This window comes from Sorex araneus, chromosome 3 (genome assembly GCF_027595985.1).
Source record: "Sorex araneus isolate mSorAra2 chromosome 3, mSorAra2.pri, whole genome shotgun sequence".
NCBI lineage: Eukaryota > Metazoa > Chordata > Mammalia > Eulipotyphla > Soricidae > Sorex > Sorex araneus.
Genome location: NC_073304.1, coordinates 134,500,850 through 134,523,508, shown reverse-complemented (window position 1 = coordinate 134,523,508; position 22,659 = coordinate 134,500,850). Strand labels below are relative to the sequence as shown.

The window sequence follows — 22,659 nt, the reverse complement described above, 5'->3', positions numbered from 1 at the left end:
GAACCCGGGCTGCCCCTCCCTAGGTCCCTGCCCACCCAGTAGACTGGCTGTCACGCCCACCAACAGCCCTGGCCCAGAGACTCCCAATTGAATCTCAAAAGGGATTAATGCCATACAGAGATGTCTCTGGAACCCAACCATTTACAATCTAAAAATTTGCACTTAGAATCGTGGCCATGCAAGCTCTAATGATATTCAAATTGAGCAATGGAAAATTAACTATCTAGTGTCTGCCCCTGGCAGGTAGGCCTGAATGGTGGTGGTAAATTTCAAGCAAAATATAATGTCCCAAAATTAGAAAGAGAATTGGGGAAATTGTCTGCAATAGAGGCAAGATGAGGACTGGGATGTGGGTAGAAGAAAATGTGCACTGGTGAATGGATGGGTGTTCCATCATTGTATAGCTGAATCTCAAACATGAAAGCTTTGTAACTCTATCTCACGGTGATGCAATTAAAAAAAAAAAAGTAATGTGGAGTTCATGCCCAATTCAATCAGCTTAATCAATGGCTCGACAAATAGCCGTACTTGTACATTATCTTTTTAAAAAAAGTTTAAAGGCATTCTTCAAAGAAATAGAACAAGAAATCAGAAGACTGATTTATGATTTATTATTAAGTTCAGCACCACTGGATATGGTCCAATTCCCCAGTAAAAACAAATGCAGCTATTGTGGAAATCCAGTACAGAGATTTCTCAAAATAAAAACTTTTTATCAACTAGTTATTCCTCTTCTGGGTATAGACTAATATAAAAATACTAACTCAAATACAAAAACATGCACCTTTGTATTTTATTGTAGAATTATTTACAATAGCCAAGAACTGGAAACAGCCTAAGTTCCCACCAACTAATAAATGGATAAAGAAAACATGGTATATGAACACAGTGGAATATTATTCAGCTATAAGATAAAATTTTCCTATTTGTAACAATATGACTAAGTCTAGAGTATCATGCAATTATAGTCACTGCACAAGACTGTGTCTCCTGATCCTTTTGAGTTGGTAGTAATAGTAGACTGTGTGTTTCTTCCTGTATTTGAGTCAAGGTCACAAGTAAGGGTTAATACTTTCTGATTTTACTGCTACTAAAAAGAGTGAAAATAAATCCCCAAAATATCCATATGACCTTGCAAGTCTCCCTATCACTTTTTGTTATATATATCAGATATATATATATACCAGATAACTTCTGATAAGAACTCAAAAAACTCAGTGTAAAGCTATGTTATGATCTATAATGCATTTTTTGTGTGCGGGGTTGGGGGAAGTGGGGAGCCACATCTAGTGGTGTTCAGGGTTTACTCCTGACTCTATGCTTAGATGTTACTCTTGGTGGTTATTGGGACCCAAGGGTGTCCAGGGGATCTATTTAAAAATTTTTTTTTAAATATAAGTTTAGTTTTTTGAAGTATCACTGTATCACTGTCATCCCGTTGCTCATCTATTTGCTCAAGCGGGCACCAGTAACATCTCCATGAGACTTGTTGTTACTGTTTTTAGCATAGCAAATACAACACGGGTAGCTTGCCAGGCTCTGCCATGCGGGCGGGATATTCTTGGTAGCTTGCCGGGCTCTCAAAGAGGGGCGGAGGGTTTTATAAAGTAGTTCACAATATTTGATTACATTTAAAATTCTAACACCAATCCCACCATTACACCTTCCCATCACCATATTTAGGATGTTTCCATCCTGAACCCCAACCCCTGCCCCTAAAGCAGAACAAAACAATTTATTTTGTATTATTTGTTATGAATAATCTGCTAAAAATGATCCAAAAAAAGGTTTCTTAGAGGAAAGTGTATGAAAATTATTTTTGGAGCCATTAATCCCTTGTATTAGAGAGTGCTAACATGTTGTTAAAGGTTGAGCTTTGAGCCTTGTGTGCATATATATATACGTATATATATACACACATACATACATATGTATATCTATACCCATATATGATATATATATATCTGTAAAAATATATTTCCCCCTAAGATTGGTGCCTTCAAACATCATCAAATGTGGTACTCTACTCTTGGAATATTAGCAGTGTAAAATACAAAATATTGCACAGCCACAAATGCAACTGCTAAGTCCAGGAATAGGATCACTTGTGGTTGAGGGCTTGACCCAAACATGTGGAAAGCAACTGTGAGTTCTGGGGTTTTGGGCTGCCAGGGTTGGCTCTTTTGGGTCAGGGAGGAGCCTCCTGGTTGACCTAAATGAAACCGTCTGGCTCAGGGTCTGGAGGGATGGCTATGCGTGACGTTCTGTCCTCTCTTCCGAGAGGTTTATTGAGTCTCTGGATTATGGCCATTGATGAGATTATATGGTGCCAGCCAGAGATGGCTTGTGAGGGTGACTGCCAAGTTGCTTGAAACAGGGAGATGGGGGGGTCACCCATTCTGAGTTCCATCGAACCTGTCCAGGGGAACTAACCCGGGCTAGCTTGTGAGCAAAGCAAACATTGTATCTACGGTACTATATTACCAGCTCCTATGACATCTATATTTAAAATTATAAAATTGTATGAAATTTATCCACAGATACCATATTAGAAAGCTTCAGAATATATGCAATTGTTCTAGTAATAATAGTTACATTTATTTAGTGCTCACTCTATAACAGGCACTATGCCAAACACTCCACCTGGATTATTATATTGAATTTTCCCAGCATTCTATGAAATAGATGCTTTGTTATTCTCATTCCTTTGATGAGATTAAATTGACTGTAATTTTCATACTGAGTTCTCAAACTAATAAGTATAAAGACAGAATTTGAGCCCAGGTGACAGAATCTAGAGGCCTAATAATCCTGGGTTGTTTGGGTCCTTTTTTTTTTTTTTTTTTTTTTTTGCTTTTTTCTATAGTCTGGTTTAGCCATGGTGAGGAATATATTCTGCTTTAAAAAATTATTTCGGAATATAAAGGAACCAGTAACTTCCTAGATGTGATGTTCTAGTTTTGAATAATTTTGTTGCTTTGGGGTACTTTGTTTTACATATATGTCAGAGTTAATTTTATTTAAAAAGTAAAGTATAATTTTTTTTTGGCCAGGAAAGAATTTACTATTTTCGGACAAGTGCCTCAGTTTTCCACTTGATAATTAGCTTAAAGCATGATGTATTTATGCTTATTTATTTTATTTACAAATATTTTCTTTTTAGTATCTCTACTTCTTTTCAGATTTATTTTAGACAGACTTGAGGAAAAAATTAATTATTGATCTAGAGGTGTACTGAATTTTAGCTATACTGTATTGTTAAAAGTAATAACATCTGGGTCCTCCTTGTAGAATAGTTTGAAGTAGTAATATGAAGCAGTAGTATGAAGGAGAACAGCATATTTTATTTTTGATAATACAATTTATGACTTCCCATTCTTGAAACAGAGCCTACATGTTCTTTGCCAAAGCAGCTGACATGGGAAACTTGAAAGCAATGGAGAAAATGGCTGATGCTTTGCTGTTTGGAAATTTTGGCATGCAAAACATAACAGCAGCTATCCAATTATATGAGTCCTTGGCCAAAGAAGGATCATATAAAGCCCAAAATGTGAGTTTTAAAGAAAGCAAAAACGAGTAACTATAACCAAAAAAATTATTTCTGAAATAACCACAGACAAATAATGTGTCAAAGGAATTGAGCAATACATCTTAGTATTATGCCCTCTACCATGTTAATCCATGCCTAGGATAGTTATCATAATTTACTGAAATGGGGATGTCAGGGCAGAAATACACCAGAATCCTGGACAAATTCTTCTAGCTAATTGGTGGTTTTCAGGAAAGGAAAAAAACCTTCTTTTTAATTGAATCACCATGAGAGTCACAGTTACAAAGTTGTTCATGACTTGGGATTCAGTCATACAATGTACCAACACCCTTCCCTTCACCAGTGTACATTTCCCACCAATATCCCCAGTTTCCCTCCCCATCCCCCGGTCTGCCTCTGTGACAGACACTTTGCTTTTTTTCTCCTCTCTCTCTCTCTCTCTCTCTCTCTCTCTCTCTCTCTCTCTCTCTCTCTCTCTCTCTCTCTCTCTCTCTTCCTCCCTCCCTTCCTCCCTTCTCCTCCCTTCCCACTTTGGGCATTATGGTTTGCAACACAGGCATGAAAAACTATGATGTATATCCCTTGACTTCCTTTCAGTACTAAATTCTTGTCCAGAGTGACTACTTCCAACTCGTTTTCTCAGTGGTTCCTTGTCTGTCCTAATTTCCTGCCCCCCTCCTCGCCTACAAAAACAAAACTTTGGTTAGCACCCTTTTACCAACTTCCATATCCCTGCATATATTTCAAAGTTATAATCTCAAGTTCCTAATAAAGTTAAAAGTTAAATTTTATATCTGATATGTTCACCTGCATAAAGAAATATAGAACTAAATTTATTATCTTAGAATAACATTTCTTTGAATTTTATATTTCAAATATCTTATAAACAAAATATTATGTCCTTTTCTACTTTAATAGAAATTAAAGAAATAGAAATTAATAGAAATAGCATTTTATTTTGTTACAAGAATAACAAGCATTTCATAGAAAATGTTAAATAGAAGGGAAAAGCTTTTTACAAACAACTTTACAAGTACTGTTAGACTGTTTCAAATTTTTGCTTTATTTCTTTTCCTGTTCATCTCTTTATACAACATTCTCATCACAACACAAGTGTATATATCATCTTATTTTTCCTAGTATCACTTAGCACTGTAGCACGTCATCCCGTTGTTCATTGATTTGCTGAGCGGGCACCAGTAATATCTCCATTGTGAAACTTGCTGTTACTGTTTTTGGCATATTAAATACGCCGATGGGGAGCTTGCCAGGCTCTGCCGTGTGGGAAGGATACTTACTCTTGTTAGCTTGCCGGGCTCTACGAGAGGGACAGAGGAATTGAACCTGGGTTGGCAGCGTGCAAGGCAAACACCCTATCTGTGGTGCTATCAATCCAGTTCAGTATCACTTAAAGTTAGAATAATGTTTTAGGGTTGGTGTTATTTTAATGAAAGAATTTTGATCACTTGTATCACTTGTAGTCCCGTTGATCTTCGATTTGCTCGAGCGGGCGCCAGTAACGTCTCCATTTGTCCCTATCGCGAGCTAGTGCAGCCCAATGATACCTGCTTGCTCCAGGAACAGGAAGAGCCTCAAATCGTTCATTCAGAGATTTGATGAAGAAATCTGACCATCTAGTTGGTGGGCAGCCACGAGGTTTTCTGACATTCCGTGGAATCCAGTCGGTAACAGCTCTAGTCCAGTGGTTGTCTCTGAATCGCATTACATGACCGGCCCATCTGATTTTTGATGCCTTGGCAAATGAGACAGCATCCCTGATTTTTGACTGTTGACGGAGGTCAGAACTCCGGATTCCTTCTCTCACTGGAGTGAGACATGATATTCCCAGCATAGCTCTTTCGATTCCTCTTTGGGATACCCTAATAACATTCTCATCCTGTTTGTGTAGGGCCCAGGTCTCTGAGGCATATGTTAGTGCAGGAAGAACGGTGGAATCGAAAAGATGTGCCCAGAGTCGGAGGTTCTTCATTCTCTTAACCACCTCTTCGACGCTCTTGAATGCATTCCACGCTGCTCTCTTCCTCCTGCGCAGTTCTGGCACCAAGTCATTCCACATGTTGATTTCTCGACCCAGGTACACATAGCTGCTGCATTCGGAGATGTTCGTTTCATTGAGAGCAAATGGAGCTTCAGAGACCAGTTCGTTTTTCATGAACATCGTCTTGTTGAGATTCAGCTGCAAACCGACCTTTCCACACTCGTGGTCGAAGTCGGTCAGAATTTGTGCCACTTGGCTAATGTTTGGTGTTATGAGAACTATGTCATCAGCGAAGCGGAGGTGGTGTAATTGCTGACCGTCTATCTTCACTTCCATTCCTTCCCATTCCAGTTGTCGCATGATGTTCTCCAGGGTGGCACTGAAGAGTTTCGGTGAAATGGTATCACCCTGCCGCACCCCTCTCTTTACATCAATGATCACTTCCTTGTAGAATGGTGAGATCCTGGTGGTGAATCCACAATACAGCTCGAGGAGGATTTTGATATACTGAGTTTGAATGCCCTGTTTGGCCAGGGCTTCGATGACTGCCTCAGTCTCAACAGAATCGAAGGCCTTCTTTAAGTCGATGAACGTTAGACAGAGTGGCATCTTGAACTCTCGCGAAGCTTCAGTGAGTTTGGTCACTGTGTGGATATGGTCTATCGTGCTGAATACCCTTCAGAACCTGGCTTGCTCACATGGTTGTCCTTCTTCTAGTGTTCTGCCTATTCTATTCAGGATGACATGAGTGAACAACTTGTAGACAACAGACAGCAGGCAGATTGGGTGATAGTTGCCGATGTTGTGGATGTCTCCCTTCTTGTACAAGAGAACGTCCTACTGGTTTTCCACTGGGACGGAACCCTGCATTCAGACAGGTAGCGTGTGAAGAGTCGGGCCAGTGTATTGATGAGTACTGGTGGTAGATTCTTCAGGTGATTTTGATCACAAAAGAAATTTATTATCACTAGAAAAAGAAACTGACTTTCTTAAAGCATGAAGAGTCAAAGCTGTCTAAATTCTTTCTTTCCAGAGATAATCTTTGTTTCCATTCAGTAAAAAGCAGAGCTAGACTTTCAGTTCCACAGATCTAAGTCTGAGTTCACTGTCACTTGCTTATTTGATAGCTGCTTGATAGACCTCTTTCCATTTATATGCATGAGAATTTAATCTTTGGGGGCACTCTTCAATGGTTTCCCTAGTAATATGATATAGGAATAAATTGTTAGGTATATTTGTACAGTAACACTGGTTATGATGGAAAAGACCTCTGACTGACAAACTGTTAGTGGTATAAAACTTTGTCTTTCTAAAAATAAAATGTTTTGAGCTGGAAGAAACTAAAATGAGCCACAAAAACTTAAAACTGATAATTATTATTTATTTTCAGGGGTCAGGAACTCCCCAGCAGTGTTCAGGAAGCTGGGTCACTCCCAGTGATACTGGTCTGGTTTGGCAGTGCCAAGCCTGATTCCAGGTGGTCAGGTCCTGCAGTCAGTGTTCTTTGGACCAGCAGGCACACACCGGCAGGGCCACACAGAGGTGGTACTCAGAGGCCACCAGGGTAACACCTGATAAGACCAGGAAGCCATGCAGTGCCACATGAGAAATCCAAGATGTGGCCTTACACTTGAAAAGCATGCATTCTATGCCTGTGACCTATGCCCCTGGATCCAAGAGGGATTATGACAAAGAACCTGGATACTGTACTACATGGAGAATGAAGCTCAAATGTCAGAATCACTCCAGCCCCCACCCAACGTGGCTTTTAGCTTTCTGAGTCTGAAACATCATCTGATGAAGTGAAGATGTTTAGGAAGACTGTGTGAAATGCTGCAGGAAGTGCTTCCTACATAAAGAAAGGCCTAATGCTGCCCTGTGGGAAAAGTGTGATTTCTGTGCTATATCTATCAGAATAGACTAAGTTGCTCTAGTCTTAAAATCTTGTTTAATTGAACCAGATATTGGTCCAAAAGACTGGTAATGTGTGAGGTAACCTCCCAAATTTTCACTAGACTTAGGACAATGATAAAACTTAGATTATAAGCCCTGGGTAATGTATCTGTCTGGCCCACAGCTATAGCACTAACATTTAGCACAGTGGATGGAACAAGAATAGTCACTTGAAGGCTAAATTAATCAATAATAAATGAATTGATAGTGTTATTATGAGGGTTTTATGGCTCCCGCTCTAGCAAATCAATGAGCAGCAGGATGACAAGTGATACAAGTGATTATGAGGGTAAAATAATGTATAAAAACTCTGAGCTATAGATCTGAAACTTCATTATCATTTATTACAAAGAAATGATGCAAATATTATTGTTATTTCTACTATCATTATTCTAGCAATTTTCCTGTAATGATGTAGAATTTATTTCTGCAAGACAGATCATATTTTAATTACTGTTTCCTAATCTTCTCATATCCATTTAACAATATATTAGACATCTACCATAAAAATGTATTCATATTGACATCAGTCTAAATTATATGTATAATTTTAGTTTAAGTTCTTGAATACTAATTTTAAAAATTTTTTATTAACCACTGTGAAATTACAAAATTATACATGATTGCGTTTCAGGCACCAATTGTTTCAACACCAATCTCTTCACCAGTGCCCACTTCCCTTCACCAATTTCCCACCCCACCTCTACCCCTCTTTGTCTTCTACCTACCAGTTTGCCTCTAGGAGGGACAGTTTTAAGAATGTGTAAGATGTTGCATTATTATTTACTGTACTGTTGCCAGGGAATTTTTATAATGGCACCCCCTCCCCATCCCACTCTTGCCTCTGTTTCTGGCACCTTCCTTATTACTGTCTCCATGCATCATGGGTTGCAATGTAGATACTGAGAGGCCATAATGTTTGGTCCTTTAGCTACTTTCAGCACACATCTCCCATCCCGAGCGATCCCTCTAACCACCATTGACTTATTGGTCCCTTCTTCATCCCAATTGCCTTCTCCCCCAGCACGTGAGGGAGGCTTCCAAACAATTGGCAAATCCTCCTGGCCCTTGTCTCTACTGTCTTTGGAATTAGTCTCATATGGTGTTATTTTACACTCCACAAACCAGTGGAGTCATTCTATGTTTTTGTCCCTATTTTTCTGACTCATTTCACTTAGCATGTCCATGTCCATCCACTTAGAAGCAAATTTCATTACTTCATCTTGTCTAACAGCTGCATAGTATTCCATTGTGTAGATTTAACCAGTCATCTGTTCTTGGGTACTCAGGTTGTTTCCAGATTCTGGGTATTGTGAACAGTGTTGCAATGATCTTACAGGTGCAGATGTCATTTCTACTGTGCTTTTTTGCACCCTCTATGTATATTCCCAAAAGTGGTAGGGCTGGGTCATTAAGGAAGCTCAATTTCTAGTTTTTGGAGAAATATCTATATTGTTCTCCAAAAATGCTGGACCAATCGGCATTCCCACCAACAATGAAAGAGAGTCCCTTTCTCACCACATCCACGCCACCACTGTTTATTCTTGTTCTTTTTGATGTGTGCAAATCTCTGTGGTGTGAGATGCTATCTCATTGTTGTTTTGATTAGCAACTCCCTGATGATAACAATTTAGAGCACTTTTTCATGTGCCTTTTAGCCATTTGTATTTCTTTCTTTTTTTAAATTTTTTTTTTTTTTTTTTGCTTTTTGGGTCACACCCGGCGATACACAGGGATTATTCCTGGCTCTGCACTCAGGAATTATCCCTGACGGTACTCAGGGGACCATATTCGATTCTGGGAATTGAACCCGGGTCGGCCGAGTGCAAGGCAAACACCCTACCCGCTGTGCTATTGCTCCAGCCTCATTTGTATTTCTTTTTTGAAGAAGCTCCTGTTCATTTCTTCTCCCCATTTTTTTGGAAATCCAGTTTTCCCAGCACCACTTATTAAAGAGACTTTTCTTGCTCTACTTCACATTTGTTGCTCCTATATCAGAGATTAGGTGATAATATACTTGAGAGTCTGTGTCAGTATATTCAACTTTATTCCATTGTTACAGATATGTTTACATTCCAATACTACGAGGATCTGTTTCTATTCCAATACCATGCTGTTTTAATTACTACTGCTTTGTAGTACAGTTTGAAGTTGGGAAAGGTGATGGTATTCATCTTTTTCCCCCCAAGGATTGCTATTTGTGGGGGTTTATTGTTTCATATGAACCTCAGGAGAGTTTTATCTATTTCTTTGAAAAATGTTATGGGTATTCTTAGGACTGCATTGAATTTGTATAATTCTTTGGGGCATATTGCCATTTTGATAATGTTAGTCCACCCTATCTATGAGCAGGGGATGCGTCTCCATTTCCTATTGTCCTCTTTTATTTCTTGAAGTAGTGTCTTGTACTTTTCTTTGTATAGGTCCTTCTTCTCTTTAGTTAAGCTGATTCTGAGGCACTATTGTAAACAGGATTGTTTTGTTGTTGTTGTTGTTGTTTTCCTTTTTGGGTCATATCTGGCAATGCTCAGGGTTACTCCTGGCTCTGAAATCAGGAATTACTCCCGGCGGTGCTCAGGGGACCATATGGGATGCTGGAAATCAAACCCAATTCTGTTGTGTGTAAGGCAAACTCCCTTGTCACTGTACTATCACTCCAGTCCAATGGATTTTTTTAATATCTTTCTTCTCTTTCATTACTTGTATACAGAAATACATGGACTTTTGGGTATTAATTTTTTCCATTTATTTATTTTAATTTATTTTTTAATTGAGTCACCGTGAGAACAGTTACAAGGCTCTTAAGATCGAGTCTCAGTCATACTATGCTCAAACACCATCCCTTCACCAGTGCATATGTTCCACCACCAAAAACCCCAGCATACCCCTCTTCCCACTCCCCCTCTGCCTGTGTGGCAGATGATTTTCACTTTACTCTTTCCTTACTTTGATTATATTCAATTTTTGACAGGAAATTCACTATCATTATTTGGAGTTTTCCCTCCTGTAAAAAACTAAGGCACACCGAGGGGCGTGTGCACTCGAGGGCTCTCTGGGCTGCTTTGTTCGGTGCCCTGGAACTGCTGTGTGTGCTCTAGGTCAAGGGCAGGCGACGGAAGAAAGAAGGCCAAACTGGTTGCTCGATCAGTTTATTTCATTCTCTGTCTCTGCTTCTCTCCCGGCTCTGGATCTCTCTCTGGATCTGTGGATCTGGCCCCCCAACCCACTCTTACAGCCTTGTTAAATCCCCCCAGCATGAGGGGGTTGGGGCATACACATAGGTGTGGTCACAATCAATAGGGTAAGGTTCCTTTCCCTCAGGGGATGCTTCTCCTAGGACTGACTCTCTTTCAGCAGGAGGATCCACCCAAGGGCGGAGTCCCATGAGTGTGTTTCTCCTCTCCTCAGCCAGTAAACATATAAGAATTCATAATATTAATCATTTTGTATGGACAAAATAAGAAATGCATTAAAGATTATAGAATTGCTCTCCAGGGGCCATCTCAATCTCAGACTACAGTGCTCAGGCCAGATCAGTCTTTCCTATCCCTAGCAGGGTCCTAGTCTCATCAATACTTTTGGATCATGACAGCATTTGTCTATGATCAAGCTCTTAACTTATAGTTAAGAATTAGGCACTTTGGCCAGGCCCATCTCAATGCCAGGGTAGCACATAACTCACCGCTTGCCCTGGACCTGTCCCGTCCCTCGTCGGGACCCTGCTTTTGGGGTGCTAAGAACTGAGGGCAACTGAGGCTTAAGTGGAGAAAGCAGATGACCGGGAATGAATAATATTCAAAGTCAATTAAATCCCAAGTTACAAAAGCATAATATTGTCTTCTCGTGTCTATACAAAAAGGACATTGCTTTAAAGTAAATTATTCAAAAGGCATAAGGGGAGGAGAAAGGCAATATTAACTTATAATATAAGTTCAGTATCCTTGGAAGGTCTGACCTTACAAATTAGCAGAGTCAGATTAGGGGGAGAAGCTGATTAACTCTTTTTGTGGAAGAGAGCATAGAGAAGTGATTATAGCTAAACAAAGGGATGGGAGAGATTCGGGAACACCTTGATGGGTGAGAATGGGGTAAGCCTAAACTCTGGGAAAAACCGGGACAAGCTCCTCATGGCAAGGGGGGAGAGGACAAAGTAATGTCATCCTACACCCTCCAACAGTCAGACCTGTTGAAATGGCATCATTAGATTGTATGTTTTCTATTGTTGGTAACAAAGAATATATGATGTTGCATGGTCGTGAAAGTGGCCGCCCAGTTTTGGAATTCTGTTATTAAGTCCAGAGGTATTTCTGCCAGCAGCCGCTGCATTCCAAGATTGGTTTCTGTGGCGCTGGGATCATGGCTGTTCAGGAGCGGAGGAGCTGTTCATGGGTGACCGCTCGGGGTCTCATTTTGGCAGGAGGCAGGGTCAGTTCTGCCTCCCCCATCGCAAGATTCCCCATGCATCCCGTCCCATCACTGCAAACTCCTACCTCTCTATCCAATTGGTTCTGAATGATGGCAGTCACCATGCTGTCCAGGGGATGAAAGACCAAGGGACAGAAATCCTTCCCCTCCCAGGGCTGCATGGGGCCATAGCTTAGTTCAGAGTCCAGGAGTATATCTGCCAGCAGCAGCTGCATTCTGAGATTGGTTTCTGTGCCTCTGGGATAATGGACGCTCAGGGTTGGCGGAGCCATTCCTGTGCATAATTTTTTGTATATCAGGAAAGGTTTGGAGATTTTGTAGTCGGCCATTTTACTATACAAGCCTATTTTTTCTAGGGGCTTTTTTGTAGTCTTTAGGATTTTCTTAGTATCATGTCATCTGCTAATAGTGGTAGCTTGACTTCCTTTTCTATCTGTATTCCCTTATATCTTTTTCTTGATTAAGTGCTATGGCAAGTACTTTTAGTACTATATTGAATAAAAGTTGTGAGAGTGGGCAACTTTGTCTTGTCCCCAGTCTTAAAGAGTAAGCTTTTAGTTTTTCCCCATTGAGAACAATGCTTGCTGTGAGCTTGTAGTAGATGGCTTTGACTATATTGAAGAAAGTTTCTTGACTTCCGTTTTGTTGAGAGTTTTTATCACAAATGGATGCTGAATCTTGTCAAATACTTTCTCTGCCTTTATTGATATGATCATATAGTTATCTTTCCTTGTATTGATATAGTGTATTATGTTGATTGACTTTTGAATGTTGAACCATCTTTGCATCCCCGGGATGAATCTTACTTGGTCATAGTGTATGATCTTTTTGATGAGTCGTTATATTTTATTTGCCAGTATTTTGTTGAGGATCTTTGCATCAGTGTTCATCAGGAATATTGGCCTGCAATTCTCTTTTTAATGGTGTCTCTGTCTGTTTTTAGTATTAGGGTGATATTTACCTCATAGAAACTGTTTGGAAGTATTTCTTTTTCTTCAATTTCCTTGGAAAGCTTGAACAGGATTGTGAGTAGGTCCTCTTTAAAGGTTCAAAGAATTCACTAAGTAAATCCATGTGGGCCAAAGCTTTTGTTTTTTGGGAAAATTTTGATTACTATTTCAATTTCCTTGATATTGATAGGTCTGTTCAGGTATTCCAAGTCTTCTTGGGTCAGCTTTGGGAGATTATAGGAGTTTAGGAATTTATCTATTTCTTCTAGATTCTCTTGTTCATGACATAGAGACTTTCAAAGTAATCTCTGCTTATCCTTTGAATTTCTGTGGTTTCTATTGTGATTTTTTTTCATTTATGATTCTGTTTATTAGGGGTCTCTCTTTCTTTGTGAGTCTTGCTAGTGGTTTATTGATACTGTTCATTTTCTCAGAGAACTAGCTCTTGGTTTCATTGATCTTTTGAATTGTTTTGGGTTTCCATGTCGTTAATTTCTGCCCTAAGTTTTATTATTTTTTCCTCCTGCCTGATTTGGGCTCCTTTTGTTGGTCCCTTTCCAAGATCTTAAGCTGTGAGGTTAAGTTGCTTATGTGGGCTTACTCTTCCTTTCTGAGGAATGCTTGTAAAGCTATAAACTTTCATCTTGACACTGCTTTTGCCATGTTCCATAAGTTCTGATTACTCATGTCCTCATTCTCATTTGTTTCCAGGAATCTTTCTATTCCCTCTTTGATTTCCTCTCTAAGCCACTTGTTGTCCATTAGTGAGCTATTTAATATCCAGGTGTTTGATTTGAATTTCTGTTTCTGTGTGTGATTCACTTCTATTTTCAGTGCATCATAGTCTGAAAATATTGTTGCTACAATTTCTATCCTCTTAATTTTTGGAGGTGTGTTTTGTGGCCCAGAATGTGGTCTATCTTGGAGAATGTCCTATATGCACTTGAGAAGACTGTATTTCAGCTTTTGGGGGATGAAATGTCCTATACATATCTACTAAACCCCTGTCTTCCATTTCTTCCCTCAGAAAAAATATGTCCTTTCTGAGCTTGAGTCTGGTTGATCTATAGAGATGTGATAAAGCAGTTTTGAAATCTCCAACTTGTATTGTGTTGCTATCGGTGTCTTTCTTCAAGTCTATGAGCAGTTGCTTTAAGTATTTTGCGGGTCCCTCATTTGGTGCATATACATTTAGGAGTGTGAGCTCTTCCTGATGTACAAATCCTTTGATCATTAAGAAATGACCTTCACTGTCCCTTTTAACCTTTTCAGTCTGAAACCTATGTGATCTGATACTAATATGGCCACCCCAGCATTTTTTTAGGGAGTTGTTTGCTTATAGAATTGTTTTCTATTCTTTGACTTTGAGTCTGTGTTTGTGATGACCATTCAGATGTGTTTCTTGCAGGCAGAAGAACATTGGGCGCAATTTTTTTTTTTGGTTCCATCCTGTTGCTCTTTGACTTTTAATTGGTGCGTTTAGCCCACTGGCATTGAGATAGATTATGGTTATGACTTTTTCCCCATGTTTATGTAGTAATTTTGTGTGTTTTGAGTGGGAGGCTTATCAAGTCTCAAAATAGCCTATTTAGTTTTTCCTGCAGGCATGGTTTTGGGTCTATGAAGTTCCAGAGTTGTTTTCTATGAAGCTGTGTGTTGTTTCTTCACGTATGAATGAAAGTCTAGCTAGGTAGAGTGTTCTTGGTAACGCATTGATTTAACTGAGTTTTTTTACTATCCCTGACTGTCTTCAGGCCCAGAAAGTTTCGTCAGATAAGTCTCCTTCAAATCTTAATAATGCGCCTTTATAAGCAATTTCTTTCTTTGATCTTGCTGCTTTCAGAATATTATCTGTCTCTCTCTCTGATATTTATCATTCTGATTAGGATCTGTCATGGAGTATTTTTATTTGTATTTCTTTTGGCTGGTACCCTTCGAGCCTCCTGAATCTGCTTGCATGTGCTCTTAAGCTCTGAGAATATCTCAGCAATAATGTCTTTGACAGTTTCTTCTTCATCAGGGTTTTCCTCTTGTCCCTCTGGGACTCCAGTTATTCTTTTGTTATTCCTCTTGGCTTCATCCTGATTTTCTCTTGATATCTGTTGATTTATTTTGAGGCTCTTTTCTATTTTCTGCTGTTTTCTGGAGATTCTTTGCACCTCATTTTGGAGCTCCTGAGGCCTTCCACTGAGTTTTTCATTTCACCTAACAGATTTTTTAGATCTGTCATTTCTGCTTGTATTTTCATTTGCGTTTTTCTCATTTCTGCTCTCATATCCTCTTGTATTTTATCAGCAGTCCGTGCCATTGCTTCTTTGTGCTCCTTATGCATCCTTAACAGCTCCATTATAAATTCCTTATCTGAGAGATTATATAGTTCATTATTACTGTTTGATTCATCTGGGCTAGCGATGAATCAAATGTAAGCCTAGTGAGTTCCTACATTGTTTTACCATTGTGACCTTTGTGATTTATAGGGGTTTTTTTCCTGTATGGTGTTGTATGTTCTGGCCCCTGCAGTTGGGCTGTCTTTGTATGTTACCATGGGTTTCAGAGAGGTAAAGAATATGAGGCCTGGCTAAATTAATACCTCAAATGTAGGGTATAGAGGAAGTAACTTCTTCATGCGGATTTGATAGTGTCCGCACAGTTTGGGGGTTAGAGATTTTAAAGGTATGCCATGAGAGGTGGATTCGGGGACAACACTGGGAGTCCACATACCTGGCTTGAGAAGTTATATTGGCGTTTTGGGGACATTTCGGCAGGGGAAGGCAGTTCCCAGGTGAGATGCTGGGTGGTAGAGCTTCCCTTTGGGTGGTGGTCAGATTCAGGCTGGGGGATGGGCGTTTCTAGATGCTGAGCTCCACACACCTGGCTTGAGAAGTTATATCAACCTCATTTAATTCTTTTTAAAAGTAGTAAGCATGTACTTTTTGGTTAGTAAATATTTTTCCTAAATACTATGTGCCAACATAATCCAGTTGGTGAGGCAGAAAAGAATTATCAGGTCAAAATTCTTTTAACCTAATCTGAAGTACAGACAAATCATTGCTGCTCCGTTTAGGTGAAATATAGTTATATATGCATAAGAAAATTTACGTGAGGAAAAGGGAGTGAAAAGGGAGTGACATGAGAAAGCACCATAGTACCCTTAACAAAACTGAAAACTGCAGAAAAATAGACGGTTTTCTTATTTTTTGCATTGAAGTTTCACTGGGAAGATCAAAGAGACAACAACTATCTCAGGATGTTTCATGTGGACTGGAACCATCAAAAATGCAGATAAAGAGCATATGGCTGGGGAGAGAGCTGAAATTTCTAAGGCTGAAACTACCTGGAGCAAGGTGTGGTACAAAACCTGACAAGTGCCACAACACTGAACCCAGGGCCAGCGTTTGTACAATGTATGCCTCCCGCAAGCTTGCAAAGCAGGGATTTTTTTTAGCCTTTTTGAATTGGAAACCACCCACCCAGGGGCAAAAACTATCATCCAAAAACAAAGGCAGAGAAACTGTGAGCTGTTCTGCACCTGTGACCCCCAGGTGAAACAAAGCCCAAAGTCACCTCCTCCCATTGACTTCTGGTTGCTGCAGGAAAATAGAGCCCTCAGTTCATTCCTTGATTGAGCCACTGAAAATTTGGCAAGAAACCAGGCCTGGGCTTGTGAGACAGTATAATGGCGAAGGCTCTTGCCTTGTATTTAGCCAATGCTTGTTCAATCCCCACCACATGTTCCCTGAGCACCACCAAGAGTGATCCTTGAGCGCAGACCAAGAGTATGTCCTGAGCATCACTGGATGTGTACCCAAAGGGAAAGGAGGGAGGAGGTAGCAAACTTGTACAGCAGAAAAGGGCTTGCCCTGCATGCAACTGAACCGGGCTGAGCCCTGGAACTATATAGGGTCCCCTTAGTGCAGCCAGGAAAGGTCCCTGAGCACAGAGCCAGGAGTGAACCATTAGTGCAACCTGGTTTGTGTGTGTGTAAGAGAGAGAAAGAGAAAGAGAGAGAGTGAAAGAGAGAGAGAAGATGGGGAAAGGAGGCAGAAGGGAGGAGAGAAGGGGAGAGGAGAGAGAAGAGAGGAGAAGAAACAAGAAAGAAGATGAGAAAAGAGAGAGATCAGGCTTGTTCACACTTGGAAGCTTTGGGTCCCAGGAGCATCCCAGGTTGGCTTGTAACTGGTAGGCAGGCGATGCAGCAGACACCACAGCTGTGTGGAGTTGCAGAGTAATTGATCACTTTTGAGCATCAGAATTCAGTTGTGCCTAAACTGGTGGGTTGACACCACAGTCACCATTGGCACCAACACTGGGAAAGCTGAGTGGCAGCATTAGTTTTCTGGCTTCAAGGTTCCAGTTGACAGGTAAGCTAGTGACAGCAAATTGCCAGCTGTGGTCCAAGCCACACAAACCAGCACCAGCCTCTGAGAGGAATCATCTGATAAACAGGAACCATATTCTATTGCTTTGGCCTACAATAAACCAGAACCTCACTGCTAGCACTCACATTACACCAGCATAAACAAACAATGAAAGGATTCACCTGCACTAAAGAATAAAGAACAAAACTGGGAAGAAACCCAAAGCACACAAGAACTCTCTACTCTCTTTGACAAAGAATCCAAAGTATCAATGACAAGGCTGTTCATTGAATGATAGAAAACAATAGAGGAGAGCTCCAAGAAGAAAGATCAACTATGATAAAACTTTAGTCAAAAATTTCTGAACTGAGGCCAGAGAGAGAGAGAGAGTACAAGGGACAAGGAATTTGCCTTTAATGTGGTTTATCTAGGTTCAACTCTCAACCTGAATCCTGCCAGGAGTGATCATTGAGCTCAGAGCCAGGAGTAGCACTGAGCACCCCAAAGAATCAGATATGGTAACTCAATGGACTGAATGCTAACCTAGCACCAAGAAAAATAACTCAAATGTATGACCAAAGAACTGGGCTTATATTTCTCAGTAGTAGAGAGAATGCTTGCATGTATGGGTTTGATACCCAGCACCATCAAAAAAAATTATTTTTTATAAAGTACTTGAACAAAATTTTCCTAGTAAATTTGAGGCTGGGGACATGGCTCAATAGTAAATTACATACCTTTCATACACAAGACTGGGCTTGATCACAGCACCAGAAAAAATACATAAATACATAAATAAATAAATGCATGGCCTTTGTCTGTGTTATCAAGCTGTCTCTGTAGAGAAGTGTGGGCCTTATTGGAGACAGTGATCTGGAAAATGTGCAGCTATGGATTTCATGTGATGTAGCATGACAAAGTTTCTAGAATCAGAAATTCTTATATGAATCCATTTTCTCAACTTAATGAATTTCCCTTTTTTGTTCATTCTTTAAGTATCCATAAATAATTTGCTTCCCCAGAAACCTGACTTCTCCATACTGAAAAGGTGTGATAATAAGGTCCACACTACTTCATATGGCTGTTATTTAAAAAAAATCAAATAACTGCAAGATCCCTTCACAAATGTTAAAGAATATTAATGAGAAATGCCATGTAGTATTTTTGATAGAAATAACTTATTCTTTGTTTTTTTTTTTGCTTTTTGGGTCACACCTGGCGATGCACAGGGGTCACTCCTGGCTCTGCACTCAGGAATTACCCCTGGCCGTGCTCAGGGGACCATATGGGATGCTGGGATTTGAACCCGGGTCGGCCGCGTGCAAGGCAAACGCCCTACCCGCTGTGCTATCTCTCCAGCCCCAATAACTTATTCTTTGGAATCAATAAGTTTTGCTGTTACATCTCACCTCTAACACTGGCCTTCATGACCAGAATTCTGAGTCTCAATGTACTCATTTGTAAAATTAAGAGTAATAAATGTGCAGTAAATGTATGCATGTGGTCACAGTAGAAGACCGAATGTGGGTGAGGGCAAATTCATTGCCTGAAAGTCTAATGTGGACTTGTTATGCAAAATCAGCTACACTGCTTCTTTAAATGTTACAATACTGGTTGGCTAAGAGTCTGAGCAAACTCTTCTTAGGCACTTTCTGATATCCAACATCAACATTTTTATTCCTTACCCAGATTTTTCTTTCTCCAAGAACTCCTATAACCTAGCAATTGAAGTGTTGACATCTGGATGAGCAGGAAGACTATGCAACTGTCCAGTTCTACAGCTGTATTCTACTCTGATGGTAGCTGGATTCGATTATAAAATTTTTAATTCTTTTCACCACTATAGGAAAATATTTCCAGTTGCAGTTCTTCATGTAGTTGATTTATCTTCTTGTATCAAGAACGACTGAAAGATATCTATGCTGCCAGCAATTCTTAGTTCTGTGGTTAGTTGCTGGAACCATTGTGGCCAGATACAGTCAGTTTGTTGAATTGGTCATGTGTTGCAATCTTCTCAGGCTATCTGTGCCACTTAATACAAGAATCTAACCTGTACTAATAAAAAACATTGCTGGGAACTGTAAGGATGGTTCAGAAATGTGGCTAAAGGAGCTGAGAACAGGGACAGGGAAATAGCTCAAAGATTGCAGCACATGCCTGACATGTGGAGGCCCCAGGCTCAACGCCTGCACCATGTGGTCCCCCATGCACTACTGTGATAGCACTGGTGGCCCCCAGCGTTACTGGATCAAAGTAGCACATGGCCAGAATTGACACTGAGGCTACCTGGTTACTGCTTGGGAGATTACCCTTCAAAGGAAAAGAATAACCTGGAAATGTATTGTGGTAATGATAATGAAAGATAGAGAAAAGGATGGAGATAAGAAGAGAGCAGGAACACATCTCTCCACCAGGGAAAGGGGAAGAGCAATCAGATGAACCAACATGTAGCAGATGGGAGAAGCCAGGGGTGCCAGATGACTTGCAGAAAACTGAATTTATAAAGGAAAGAAAGATATGAATTCATAGCATAAGGGGGGCATTGGTGTTTGAAGGTAATTTCAAATTCTGTGTAAAGGGAAGCTGGATGAAATTAAAAAGGAGGGGAGAGTAATATTTATTTTTATGAAGGTTGAATGGTTCTTCTCACAAAAGTCTAAATAAGCTTTAGGAAAACCTGATTAGAGCAACAAATACAATTAAAGTTATGAACAGTCATTGAATTGATTCTCAAAGGTTCTGTATCTAATAAAAAGCATTGAGTAAAAAATGGTAGAAGTGGAAAAAATGGTTAACATAAAAGAGTCTAGTGGAAGTCTTATAAATATTGCAATATGCCATTTGGAGCTTAAAAGTTCATTTTCTTTATTTCTGATTCTTGTTCAGGAAACAAATTGTTTAAAATTAGACTTTTTTTATATACATCAACAAACTGTTTCAGCAGAAAATCTGCTCATTTTCAAACAGGTGGAATTAAACTTCATTTGCTCTAAGAATCAAGTAATAAATTATACACATTGCACCACTATAAAACCGAAGTTAATAATGGCAGTTTCTAAGCATGTTGCTGCTTGTTTCTACTTTATTTTTGTTTTGTTTTTGTTTGGGGGCCAGACTCCACAGTGCTCAGTGCTTACACCTGGTTTTACACTCAGGGATCACTCGGTGCTGCTCAAGGACCATAAGGAGCACCAGCAATTGAACCCAGGCCTTCCTCGCTGCCAGCTCTCTCTCTAATATTTTAAACTGTTTTTGGATATGGAAGAATATACAGTGAGTAAGGTGCTTCCTGGACTGGAGCTATAGCATAGCGGTAGGGCATTCGCCTTTCACGAGGCCGGCCTGTATTTGATTCCTCTGCCCCTCTCGGAGAGCCCAGCAAGCTACGGAGAGTATCAAGTCCGCGCAGCAGAGCCTGGCAAGCTACCCGTGGGTATTGGATATGCCAAAAACAGTAACAATAAGTTTCTCAATGAGAGACATTACTGGTGCCCGCTCGAACAAATCGATGAGCAACAGGATGACAGTGACTACTACTAAAAAGAAAATTATTTTCCTATTAATCCAATAATTATCTTGATAATTCTAGGCCTCCTTGTGAGGAGCATTTCATCTTAACATTAATGCTTTTTCCTGTATTAAGGCTCGAGATAGTACCTGAGTTGTTCATTAAGGTTGATTCACATTCTGATATGCAATTTAAGCTAAAAGTAATGGTCATCGATGCTTTTAGGATTCATATAAGAATTAAAGAAAATTTGACTTAACCATTTTTCTCTTTTAATAATTTCCTACTTAAAAAGTAAAAGGGAGAAATATTTAATTTCTCAATTATTATTATAGAACCCAAGTAATGTGCATAAAATATCTTGTGCATTTAACTCTTTCCCATTCAAATCCCAGTGACTTTAACGATTTCTTTAAAACCATAGCACAGTGGTTAAATTCAGAACCAAGCCTTATAAATAAAGCTATTTTGCAGAATTTGACCTTTAGAAACTAAAAAATGTGTCATCAATGTCATCTAACTCTAACACGGCCTTTCTTTGGACTCATTTTTCCCCCTGGCTTAATCATTCTAAAATCCATCTCATCTCATCTCAACTCAGTTTCATCTCAGAAAAGGAGCAAATACCAAAACCTGATTATTGTAAATCTGTTAGGTGACAATGCCAAGTGTAAAGAAGTAAGACAGCATTCACTACTGACCACAATCAGCATATTTGCTACATGACAGCTGGGAAAATCATTTTGCTTCATTACTTATGCTTGTCATGCTTAAAGCAATGCAGTGGGGTGGAGGTGGGGGAGAATGAGTTCTTCAGAGAATTAATTCAAATGAAGCCATTGTTATTTTTCTTCCAAACAGAGGGGGGGTTCCCTTTGGACTGATCATTAGAGGCTGGTAAAATGATGATTTTAGTCCTTGCTTTCAAGAATAAGCTAAATTGCCTACCAAAGAGGCACACCAGGGGTGGGGGTGGGGGGTGATGGGAGGGAACCTAGGGACACTGGTGCTGGGAAATGTACATTGGTGGAGGGATGGGTGTTGCAACACTATATGACTGAAATCCAATCATGAATGACTTTGAAATGCTCTGAAAAAAAAAAAACCTAGGGAAAAAAAAAGAATATTTCAGAGGCTTGGGAGATAGCTCCAAGGCCTGGAGCACATGTTTTCATGCAAGCATCCTGGGGTTTATTGATTGCTTAACTAGAGTGACAACTCCGAAAACTGGAATAGTACATTGGATAGGATGTAATGTAGAAGGGAACCAATCTCAGCTAAAAAATATTAGTATACAATGCTCAACCGTAACATCTAAGTAATCTCTTATACAAAACTCAATGGCTCCAGGGTGAGATATAACAATATTCACACTATCTTCTAAGGAAAGTTTTTTTGATCATTTTTAGATAATTATTCATAAGAAGCAATACAAAATAAATTATTTAGGATCTGCTATTGCTGTAGGCTTGGCTGATGGCTGGGAAAACTCGAAATAATGATAGTAGGAAGGTGTAATGGTGTGGAACTGGTATTGGAATGTTGAATGTAATAAATTATTGTGAACAACCATATAAAAATAAATTATTAAAATTATATAACATTAACACAAACTAGTTAAAAAATTAGAAGCATGGGTTTTGATAATGGTAGGTATATAATACAGACTAGGTCCACGAATCACCTCCAGTACCATATAAACTCTAATAGCCTTGCTCCAACGACTCATAAGTAAATCTCAAAAGAGATCAACTTGCCATAAAAAATTTGCTCAAACACCCACTCAACTTGAAACATCTGGGACTCCCCAAAGGGGTGGGGGGGAAGGCTCATCCTAGTGCCCATCCAAACAGAGACCTGGTAGCTGCTTGCTTTCATACTGAAAAGTCACCACCATGCCTCCACCCACACTCCGT

General features: G+C 39.7%; 1 protein-coding gene across 1 annotated transcript in view; it reads left to right on the top strand.

Annotated features, from left to right (window-relative positions):
- SEL1L2 (SEL1L2 adaptor subunit of ERAD E3 ubiquitin ligase) overlaps window positions 1-22,659 on the top strand; it is a 121,519-nt gene that overhangs the window by 41,756 nt on the left and 57,104 nt on the right. The window contains exon 4 of the mRNA XM_055132141.1: window positions 3,388-3,550. Coding sequence (XP_054988116.1) covers window positions 3,388-3,550 — 163 coding nt within the window. The remainder of the gene's footprint in view (window positions 1-3,387; window positions 3,551-22,659) is intronic.